Here is a 10,853-nt window from a genome sequence, read left to right as displayed (position 1 = left end):
TCTCAAAAAAGGAGTTTGGAAAGCAAGGGGGTCCTGTCTGAACCTTGTGACTCAACGGTAGGGTCTCTCTCTAGCCACTCCTCAGACTCCTACCATTAATGCAACAAGGCCCTGGGTGCAAAGAACACTAACGTGATTCTTACCACTGGTAAACACAGAGATAGCACCGGTTCTTTAAGGTATTTTCATCAGTGCCACACAATAAATATTTATATACAATGCAGATTGTTTTCATGAGATGAGGAATGCAACCTCGCTAGGAAAAAAGGGAGAAAATACCAGGTTTGATAAGCTGTTACTCCGATTTTCATGTGCAAGAGCTGAAAGAATGGAAATCAGAGGATATTTACGTGTTCTGGCCTACTGGGAACGTACCAAGAGGCTGCATTACATTCAGGAATGTTGCCTTGTGTGCAAACCAGGAAACCACTTGTTGCTTGCTCACCCAGCCGCAGAACTGGAGAGAGGAAGGGCAGCACCCAGCATGAGAGATCTGTGAAAACGTAACAGTGGAAACCCTGTGTATTACACTTACACTAAACAAGCTCGTTGCAAACCTTTCTCAAGCCTACCGGTGGCACTGCACTACATAATGGAAACCCTGCTGCCACTGAAAATGTGTGATGAGTTAACACCCTCCCATGTTTTTGAAAACTGCCTTTCTGTTGAAGGAATTTAGGCTGAAGGATTTATGGAGAAATAGAAGGAAATTTTCTTGTTTTATCCTTCATGCAAGAGGAAACTTAAAGCTGTGATTCACAATTGGGAACATCTCCCTTAGGAAAGGAGCAGGTACTGTGCTTTCTCATCTTCCAAAACTCTGAGTCACTTCTCTGTGTTTAAGCAAACACCACAAATGAAGTTTAAGCTGCTCTCGAAAGCATTAAGCCTTTTGGTACAGGTGGTTACCTTTCTTTCATTACTACCATCTCCACTTAGAGTGCAAAGGAAATTAAGAAAATCCTACCCAGTGCTTGCCCACATTCACAAGTCACGTACAGATCAGATTAAAAGTGTTCCCTGTTCCATGTGAAAATGAAAATGGATTAAAATGTTGCATGCAGGGAGTACAACACATAAATGCTCTAAAGCACACAAATTGCCTTCTTGCATTTTGGCTCCCTGCAAACAAAAGGAAAAAAAACAACAACAAAAGGAAAAAAAGTTTTAAATAAACCATTTCAACTCAGGCAGCTCTGGCAGTCACAGCTATGTGAATCGAAAACTTCATTTGCTTCATCAATTCAGTACCAAAATTGAAAATTCCCATCAAAAAAAGCATCTATAACAGATACTCTCCACTATTATTTTTTCTACAAGATCGACACTGTCATTCCCTGATGTCCAATACCATCCGTGAGTTGTGGAATTTATGTCTATGAAGCACAGCTCCTGTTTACCATTCTGTGTATTGGTAGGCAGACCTGCAAGAGGCAGGCAAGGGTTCGAGGTACAATCCTCTCTCTTCACCACTGGCTCTGCCACAGCCACCAGGAAAGAAGAACAAACGCCTGGACTTCTAGAAGGACATGAATGAGAAAATACCAGGGGGCATGGTGAATTCAAGTTCCAGGCAAAAATGCAGAGCTGAAAGTTCAGCCTTCCCAATGAATTTTGTCTTAGCCACTTATCCATAGCTGCACTCATAAGCAGTTTTCTCAAATTTACTTGCTGTATGAAATAAGTTGCTGAATTGTTTCAGGGAACCATTTCAGGCCTTCACTGAGTTCCAGTGCAGTTTGTTGTACATTTTAGCTCTGAACTGTGTTGAACTGTTGAGCTCAAATATGAAAATCATATCTATCCCCTGATTACACGAAAGAAATATAAAATCAAAGCTTCTCCTTGACTATTCAGGTTAGGAAGAACAAAATCTGCTTTTTATGATTACTCAATTCAGAACGGGGCTTGTGTGATCATTCCTGATGAGAAAGCAAACACAGAAAAAGTTCAAACAATAAAAATAAAAGTTTTTAAAAATGTGAAGGAATATTCCAGCACAATATGACTGTGAACAACATTATTTCATCCATATAGGAAGAGAAACAAAGGAGAACCTTAAATAATTCAGAGTTTGCCATCTTATTCCCTGCCTTGAGCTGAAATACAATTTGTTCATAAGTAAAAAAAAAAAACCCACGTTAAACCAATCTTAAACCGGCAATAACTGCATTGCTAACCACACTTCATGTCTGCCTCTGCCGTAGAGACTACGAGAATTATTCATGCCATATTGCAAAAACTTTATGTTAGAATGTACCATGCTCAGCTCTTCTGATATAAAAAATTTAACCAATAATACCACTTGCAAATGAACACATAACATATATGCAGTGCAGATGCTTAATTCTTTCCATATCACCCTTTAAATAAGTTTGCTAGAACTAGCATTTCTATCTCATTTTAATTTAGACAATCTTTCTTTCTGGGCTTGTCTTTTAACAAAAAGAAAAATTTTCTGGAATTGTGAGAAAAAGCATTAATCCATCATTTCTCTCTTCACATTAGTCCCATGCAGAGGCCTTCAAAATCAATTACTTGGGGTGGAGGAAGGAATGTGCCGCTCCTATTAAGGGGAATCATGAAAGATACTGCCTTATTAATTTAGGCAGTCTTCCATAAACCACCCTTTGCCTTCCATAGGTAAAACTGACATGCGCTGACACCAGCAGGAATTTCACCTTTACATTAGTTTTGGCCAATATTCAATTCCACAAAGGTGTACCGTCCAAGCCACCACAAACCCCGACCCCTTGGTCACCGTGTGGTAACAAGAGCTATAGAGTGGGGTGCACGGCTGTGATGGGGTGACCACGCTGTACGCCCTAGCACAAAGCTCCCGTTTACCCAAAAGGATGCCACAGAAAAAAAGCCATTGGAAAAAGCTTTCTTCCGGAGGGGGACGGCGGGCGGAGGGCTTCTGCCCGTACAATTTGAAGTTTGATCCTCAGGTCCTGGAGGGCGGGTGGTTTCCTGAGCGGCCTGCCCCGCGGCACCCTGTGGGGGACCGGGCGCCCCGGGTCTCCCCGGGCAAGCAGGATGCTTTGTTACTGCATTCGGGCGCCCAGGCAGAGGCAGAGGCACCACATTTCAGGCGCTGGTGACCTGAGCGAGCATTTCTCCTCAGCCGTCCGTCCGTCTGTCCGTCCGTCCGCCCGCCCCACTCCGGCGGAATAAAACCCATCACCCAAACCCCACCGCTCGCTGCTGACCCACGGAGCGGGGCCCCGAGGGGGGAGGGGCCGCCGCCCCGCCCCGCCCCGCCCCGCCCCGCCCCAGGGCCGTCCGTACGCCCGCCCGCCCTCCCGCGCCGCCGAGGCGCTCCGCCGCGGTCAGCTTCCGCCCGGCCTGCCGCCCGCCATGCTGACCCCAGGGGCGCTCCGCCGGCCGCTCGTCGCCGCCGCCGCCCGCCTGGCCCGGGCCCGGGCCCGGGCCTGGGCCGGCCCGCAGGTACCGGCCGGGGCGCTGCGGGGGCGCCGGGGGCGGTGCCGGCGGGGAGGGGGCTCGTGGGGTGCGCCGGAGGGCGGGGTTTGGCCGGCGGGGGGGCGGGGTTTGAGCCGGGGGCGGGGTTTCCGCCAGCGGGGGGGCGGGGCCTTCCAGGGCTGGGGATGTCGTCGTCGCGACATGCTCTTTAACGGGCCTGTTTGCAAGGGCGGGAACGGCTCGTGCTGAGGGTGGGACCTGGGTCTTCTCCGGAGTCGTGTGACGCACTCTTTGGCCGGGAGAGGTGGCCTGGCAGCGGTCCCGTATTTGCTTGAACGGCAGAAAGCACCTAGGTCTCCCTTTTCCTGCAGAAATTCAGCATCGGTAGGGTCGCTGACCAGCGACTGCTGTCATGATTGTTCACCGTAAGTGCAGGATTCCTATTCGTTCAGGATCCCGTGGGGATTTAGAAACTGTCAATGCTAAAAGGAGCCATGACACATGACGGCCAAAACTAGATGCATAAAGCTCCAGAGGTCGTCGGGAGTCAGGACGTCTGGTCTCGGCCATCTGTACTGTGTGGCTTGAGCACTACAGTTCACATGCTCGAGAAATGCGTCAGGTACAGAATCCATCCTGCGGCCACCTCCATGCAAATATTGGCAAAGGCCAAAGGTTTGGTTCAGTCTTAATTTTTTTGAGTTTTCTTTGAGAGGCAAGTAGCATGTTCCAGGCTATTGAGGCCATTGCAAAAGTAAGCATATTCTGGGTCTTCTGAAGGGTTTTATGTTGTATGAATAGAAAAACAGGTCTTGGCCAGCCTTTGGGAAGCAATCAGTGGAGGGCAAGGATGCAGACTTTAGCAATCTTGTGCTAGAAGGAATCAGCCTTTCCTTTTGCCAACAAGATGTAATATGCTAATACTGACGTAAGACTGTAATTAGAAGACAGATTGCAGTAGCGTGAGTTGGTCAGATAAGGGCAGCACCGGCAGATGTTGATGGTGCCTCTGCTTCCGTGGCATCAGCACCCTACCCTTTTCATGCTGTGTTTAGCCAACTCTTTATTGCCTCGACTTTTTGCATCCTGCTGCTGGCTTCTTGAGGCAGGGGTAATAGGAGAGGAAAATCCCGCTTTGTTAGGAGGTAATAATTAAGCAATTGAGTGTGACAAAAGACACGTTGCGGTCTGTTGCACTGCCAAGAGGAGCTGCAGCAAATAATGCGCATGGGAACTATTTCCAAAGGAAAAAGTCACAAGATACTTTTTTAGTGGAGATCACGAAGTACTCCCTCTCCCAGCCCCCAGTAAAAAAAATCACATCTATATCATCTCACTGTTTTAAAAGAAGTCTAGAAATTAGACAGAAGGTGGTTTTCTGGCTCAAGAATTTGTTTTAGTTATTTTTCTTAACATTTTCTCTCAGGTACTCGCATCCCTTGCTACAGGGCCCAGACAAAATAACAGCATTTTCTACGAAATTCGCACATATGATATTAAGCCATCGAAGGTGAAAGAGTTTGTGGAAATGGTCAACAAGTACCTTCACCTTCGCACAGCTCACTCGGAGCTGGTGGGATTCTGGTCTGCGGAGCTGGGAGCAATGAATAGATTTGTCCACGTTTGGAAGTACGGTAGGCTCAGCATCCCTTTGCACTGCACGGCTCTCTCTGTGCTCCCTGTCTCCTAGGCAAGAAGGCGAGGAGGATGCTTACCTGGCTTTTATTTGTTGCTCTCACTGTAAGAAAGTGTCAAAAAAAATTTGTTCCTGTACTGGTTACTGAAGAGAATGCTTCAGAGCCTATCAGGACAATTTTGACCTGTTGGGATAAGAGCCTTCCAACTGTTCTTAGACAGCGGTCTCTGCTCAGAACAGGTGTGCTAGAGGAACTGTGGCAGAGCATTCATGGTAAGTATTTGTAATTTAGGGCCAGTTCCTGAACCCCAAATATCTTCAGAATTACAAAATGGATGGAAAAAAGATTGACACTTCCTTAATCAGATAATACATGTAAGCGCAGACAACCGATATGCAGTCGGTGTACGTTTATATGCATGTATGATTGTTCTCCAATTTTAGTTCAGTGTAACAGTCACTCCCCTAGAACAAACAAGCACACAGTCTGCACGCTTAAACGCCTTCTGCAGCGGGACTGTGCTGAGGTGGGAAGCCACTCCGCCAGACCCGACTTCCCAGGCTCACAAAGTGTTTCGCTGCTGCTTAGGCCTTGGTAGCAGCAGGCTTCTTGCAGTATAATCAACTTTTTGTGTGTCTGGAGTCCGTACTGACCTGGAAGGTGCTGGAGAGCCAAGAAAAGCTAACGACGTGAGAAACTAGGTGTGCTGGCTGTGCTCTTTGTGGAGACCAAGGGGACTGGATACTTGGGTTACGGAGAGGTGGAAAGGCACACCGGTATAATTTCTTTGTACACCTGCTGCAGGGCAGGGTACAGCTGTATGCTGAGACAGAGAATTTTGTTTCTGAAGTCTTCGGCCTGCTCACTGAAACGAGCATGTTCACAGTACCTGTTTAGAATAGAGTCACCCCTTTGACCTGGAGGGGTGAAGGGACCAGCCATCTGTTGACGGGAATATTATGAGTTTACATGCATTTATGGTTAATAAATTGTCCTGCTTCTCAGAACTTTCTAGCCTTGTTCTTTCTCTAAAAAGAAAAATAAATTAGTTATCTGTGAGAAATTTTGAAAACTGAGGAAAAACCTACAATTTTTATTTGATTCCTAATGGTGTTTACATGCGTAAGGTACAACATCCTTTTCTCCTGGATTCATCAGATGCCTGCTTGTACCTTTTTAGTACTTAAAACTAATTAGTATATTTTTCTCTTGGTCCCAATATACTGATACGTGTCAAGGTTCTTCCCATTCTCAGATGCTGTATTTTTCTCTTGTATTATTGAAAGCTGTCTGTGTAAATATACTGCTTAAGATGCCACTGCAGCTTAACTAGTTGAAATTCAGACACTCTTTAATCCAGTTAATTTGTTTTTAATTAAAAAAAAAAGAAGAAAATGTTTAGATTTTGGGCACTTAATAGCTTTTTATGTAGCTGAACAAACATTACTTCTACACTTGTAATTTTAATGTCATTTTTATATATGCCAAAATTTATCCTTTTCTTAATTTTCTCTTGGTGGGCCAATTTGCCTTCTGAATTTTCTTTTCAACTTCACTTCCTTCTCCATCGTGCTTTTGTGGAACCTCCTTATCTGTGGTAGCTGTTGCCACATCCAGTAGTCCCTGTGGATGCCATATATGAACGTTTCTTAATAGTAACATTACTTAATGTATTTTAATGGTTTTATAACCTTTATTTGAAAATTTGGTTTGGCTTGAAACCATTTAAAACTGAGAGCTAAAGCAAACGTTTTTGCAGAATTTAAAGAAAACTTACCACATCTGCCCTGAGCTAATACGCTGTTTGAAAATACTAGTTTCAAACTTATGTAAGTGCAAGCTTGCCTCCGTGTAATTATGCATTTTTGATTGAGTCCCATGTGACCTTTAGTGCAATTTTTCATGGTTTTTTTCCCCCTTTTTTTCCCTTTTCCTTTCTTACAGATAATTTTGCCCACAGAACAGCAGTCCGGCATGCATTAGCCAATGACAAGGATTGGCAGGGAAAATTCATCTCCCCAGCTCTCCACCTGATAGAAAAGCAGCACTCTGAGGCTGCATATCTGGTACCCTGGTGTCAACTTGGGAAGCCTCCAAAAGAGGGGGGTGAGCTTATTTTCTCTTTTGTTGATTAAAGTTACTGATGCTGATGGACTAAGGAAAAATGGCTGAAAGTTTAAACCAGGTATTTCACAGTTTTATAACCTTTTATGTAACAAGTGCATGTACATACACCCATGTGAAAAAGGTGACGTACATAACACAGATGAGGGACAAAGATTTTACGAAGGATTTTAAACTAACGTGCATCAGTAATGTTAAGCTTGTGAAGAGGTGTGTGAATTGCTTAAATGAACAGGCAAAATGGCAACAAGGTAGTAGTGGTCAGAGCAGTCATCCTGGCCTTGCTTTGTCCATCTGTCAGTGAGAGGGCATTTCCTGGAGACACTTCAGACAATGTTCTCTGTCACAGAGGTTTTTCTCTTCTGTCAGTTTGCTTTGATGTTACTGTTTCATTCTGGTAATAGTTTTAAGAAAAACAAACAAACAAACAAAAATAATCCCTACTTTTAAAAGATACATGCAAGGCAAGCATACTTTGTAACAATCATATGTGTCCTGATATACTTTAATCCTCTCTGTAGCAATTCTGTGGTGTTAATAGTATTGATTGTTCTCCAATTTATGAATGTTTGCAGACTTTGTTGCATGGATTGACGTCAAACAGGCCTTGCTTTAACCCTCAGCATGCGCATATGTGCAGTAATCTTTGTCCTTCATTTCCCTGTGGTTCTGAATTTTATGCTGTTGTAATTTGATTTGAAAGCCGGCCGGTTTGTTTTTAAAACAGGAGAGCTGACCTTTTAAACACTTTGTTCCCATTTTAGTTTATCTCCAGCCCATTGCTGGAGAATGACACCAGAGATTCCTGTATGGCAAGTGTCTAGCTTTCTGTTGGAGTGTCAGCAGTTGTGCTCTAGAGTAACTAAGTACCCAAACAGAAAGGAGATGGATAACGTGTCTTGTCGCAGGACTGGAGTATTTCAGCAACTCATGCCATTTGTCTACAAACAAGGGAGACTGGCAGAGCAGAGGTGCTAAGCTAGTCCTGGTCTGTTGGTTATGCCTGCAGCTCTTGCTGTGACCAGTTGCCAGGTGTCAAAGGGGTTTTAAAGTCATAAACCCCTTCAATGCCAGAAAACAGCACCAGTCTTAGAAAAGGCCACCTTGCATTGTTCAATCAGCCATCCAAATCCCACAAACATGTATGAGTACTTGTGATTTCTGCAGAGTAGTCTGAATCTCCCTAGATTTCCAGGCAACACTGAAAATTGCTAAGTTGGTCTTTGTGCAAAGCCCTCTGTTCTTCAGGGTCCTGGTGCTTACATTTGCACTTGAACTAGCTCCAGTTAGCGAGCTGCCTGCCTGTGCTGTGCTTTTGGGAGTCCCTAGATGCTGTGAGATGTTGTGCATGCTGAGATGAAGTGGCGGTTTCATGTTCTGCTGACACCAAATGACAGGCAGTTGTGTGATCCAAAAAAACGGGTTTTTTCACCCGGTGTGCAAAACGCCAAGCTACACACAGAACAGAGGTATTTTATTTAACTCAGTTTTGCACAAAGATGAGTCCTAGGTGGTAACCCACAGAGCTAACACCCCGCACCGAGACACTACAAGGCATTTATACAGTTAACTGTGTCAGTGGCAGCTAATATTCATACCCCGCAGCTAATAATTGGTTAATTTTGTTCATGCTTCAACTTAAAGGTACAGTTCACTTTTAATTTACCATGCATGCTCAGAGTAAGGGCTTATTTGAGGTGGGTAGGGGTGGGGGGTTTCCTGGCCTGTGGCCGTGATCTTTAGTGTTATAATGAGGATAGGTCACCTAAAGGATACTTTGTTTTAGTTCTTATCAACATCCCACTTAGTTGTTCTCCATGGCTATACACTTTATCACCCCATTCTCAGCATCTTCTGAGGCAGGACATTTGCTTTAATTAGTCTCTCAGCTCTCCTCAAGGATATAGTCATAAAACAAGTGCTTGTCTATCTCTCCATTCCCTCCTCTGACCTCAAATTCTCTTTTGCCCGGCTCACACAGTTCATTGTTATGGCTTAGTAGAAAAATGCAAAAAATTCCATTTTCTTCAGGATATCGGTTGCATTACTGGTTTCACAAGAAGTACATCATGGCCCTGACACACTGTTTGAGAACTGGCATATTAATTTGTATTTCCTTCCTTGAAGTAATCTTTGCCTCTTCTTCCAGGAATGTACGAATGGGTTACTTTCCAGATGAAGCCTGGTGGGCCAGCTTTGTGGGGTGAAGCGTTTCAAGCTGCGATCAATGCTCACATCAACACAGGGTACACAAAGCTCATTGGTGTTTTCCACACAGAGTATGGATTACTGAACACAGGTACTACTCAGTTTCTGATACAGACCGTGGCATGGGAAGGGGCAGAGGGAGTGGGGCAAGCCCTTGTCCTGGATCAGGATTGGCCTGCTTGATGAAAACGCTGGTGTGGCTCACCAAAGTCCTGTAAACAGTCCTTGAACCCAGCTTTGTGTATTGGGTTATAGGCTTAAGCCAGGTGCTATCTTTTTTCAGAAAGACTCTCAGATCTGATGTTACAGAGTCAAACCTTTTAAAGGCTCAGCAAAGGCTTATCGCACCACTTGGGGAATTGTTTCTGCTAACTGCAAGGCTTCTAACGGGTGAAGGCAGACTGCTAGGACTTACAGTACATGTTGTATTAGAGCATAACAGTATTCAGCTGACTTTATTTGTACTTTCTCAGTCCACGTGATCTGGTGGAACGAGAGCCCAGATCATCGGGCAGCAGGAAGGCACAGTGCCCATGAAGATGCCAGAGTGGTAGCAGCTGGTAAGAGCTGATGGATACTGAGAACTCACTAGTGTTGCTACCTGCATGCTTGCTGAGAGAAGTACTATGTCTCATTGGATTACTGTCTTAATTAACTATGCATTTAATTTCAGTGCGGGACAGTGTCAGATTCTTGGAGTCCCAGCAAAATGTGCTCCTGATTCCTCTGCCATGCTCGCCGCTGAAGTAACCTTCTTCTGGAGGATGTAACTGATGGCAGAATGGACAACATGGAAGTGCTATTCTACATCCCCAGGAAAAAGAACGCGAGCTGTATCACTTACAGCATGAACCACACTTCACCCATCTTCTATTTCAACCCCTCAGTTCTTAATGATCTTCTTCATAGCTAGATCACTTATCAAACCTAGTAAGTGAAGTGCTAGTTTCCAGTGTTACAGCTCAGGGCTGGTATCATAACGTATTTCAGTGACTCTTGTGATTATCGCATCTTGGCTATTGCATACTGGTTTAAGAAGGAATGCCCCCACATAGCTGTTACACAGTTACATTCTGGGTCACACTTCTCCTTGTGATTCTTTGTATTAATTCTCAGTCATGTAAAACATCAGCGTGGCTGGAATTGCCCCTAGTAGGTGCTGCGGCGAAGCTGTGCAGGTAGAGGGTCCTCATGAACTCTGCCTGAAGAAGACATTTACTCGCTATCTTGTTACAGTTCACTTCAGCTCTTTCCTTTGCTGTTCAGTAAACACTTCCTTAGGACTATGAATTACACACGTAATGCTTTGCCTTAATTATTATTTGTTTAGGGGGCTGACATTAGATTAGCCCTTCTTGTTCAACTGTGTCGTCAAACTCAGCTGAGCGACACATGCTTACATTCTTTGAAGTACATGTTGCCGGACTCTTAAAAGCAAAATAAATTTGGATGAAGAATGAA

At 44.6% G+C, this 10,853-nt stretch overlaps 1 protein-coding gene across 1 annotated transcript; it reads left to right on the top strand.

The window, feature by feature from the left end:
- Positions 1-3,286: 3,286 nt before the first annotated feature.
- Positions 3,287-10,853, top strand: NIPSNAP3A (nipsnap homolog 3A). The gene is made up of 6 exons (XM_064438447.1): positions 3,287-3,450; positions 4,850-5,057; positions 7,005-7,166; positions 9,334-9,483; positions 9,866-9,952; positions 10,066-10,853. The coding sequence occupies exons 1-6, from the start codon at positions 3,361-3,363 to the stop codon at positions 10,140-10,142; spliced, it is 774 nt and encodes a 257-aa protein (XP_064294517.1). The 5' UTR covers positions 3,287-3,360; the 3' UTR covers positions 10,143-10,853.

Source organism: Phalacrocorax carbo, chromosome Z, assembly GCF_963921805.1.
Source record: "Phalacrocorax carbo chromosome Z, bPhaCar2.1, whole genome shotgun sequence".
In the NCBI taxonomy this organism is placed as follows: Eukaryota; Metazoa; Chordata; class Aves; order Suliformes; family Phalacrocoracidae; genus Phalacrocorax; species Phalacrocorax carbo.
The sequence above is the reverse complement of the archived record's forward strand: the minus strand, read 5'-3'. Positions and strand labels throughout refer to the sequence as shown.

Bases quoted from the DNA above. Each gene is read 5' to 3' on its own strand.
- NIPSNAP3A (XM_064438447.1), top strand. From the start codon at position 3,361: ATGCTGACCCCAGGGGCGCTCCGCCGGCCGCTCGTCGCCGCCGCCGCC. The intron at 5,058-7,004 runs GTAGGCTCAGCA...CCTTTCTTACAG, and splicing joins TGTCCACGTTTGGAAGTACG to ATAATTTTGCCCACAGAACA. The intron at 7,167-9,333 runs GTGAGCTTATTT...CTCTTCTTCCAG, and splicing joins GAAGCCTCCAAAAGAGGGGG to GAATGTACGAATGGGTTACT.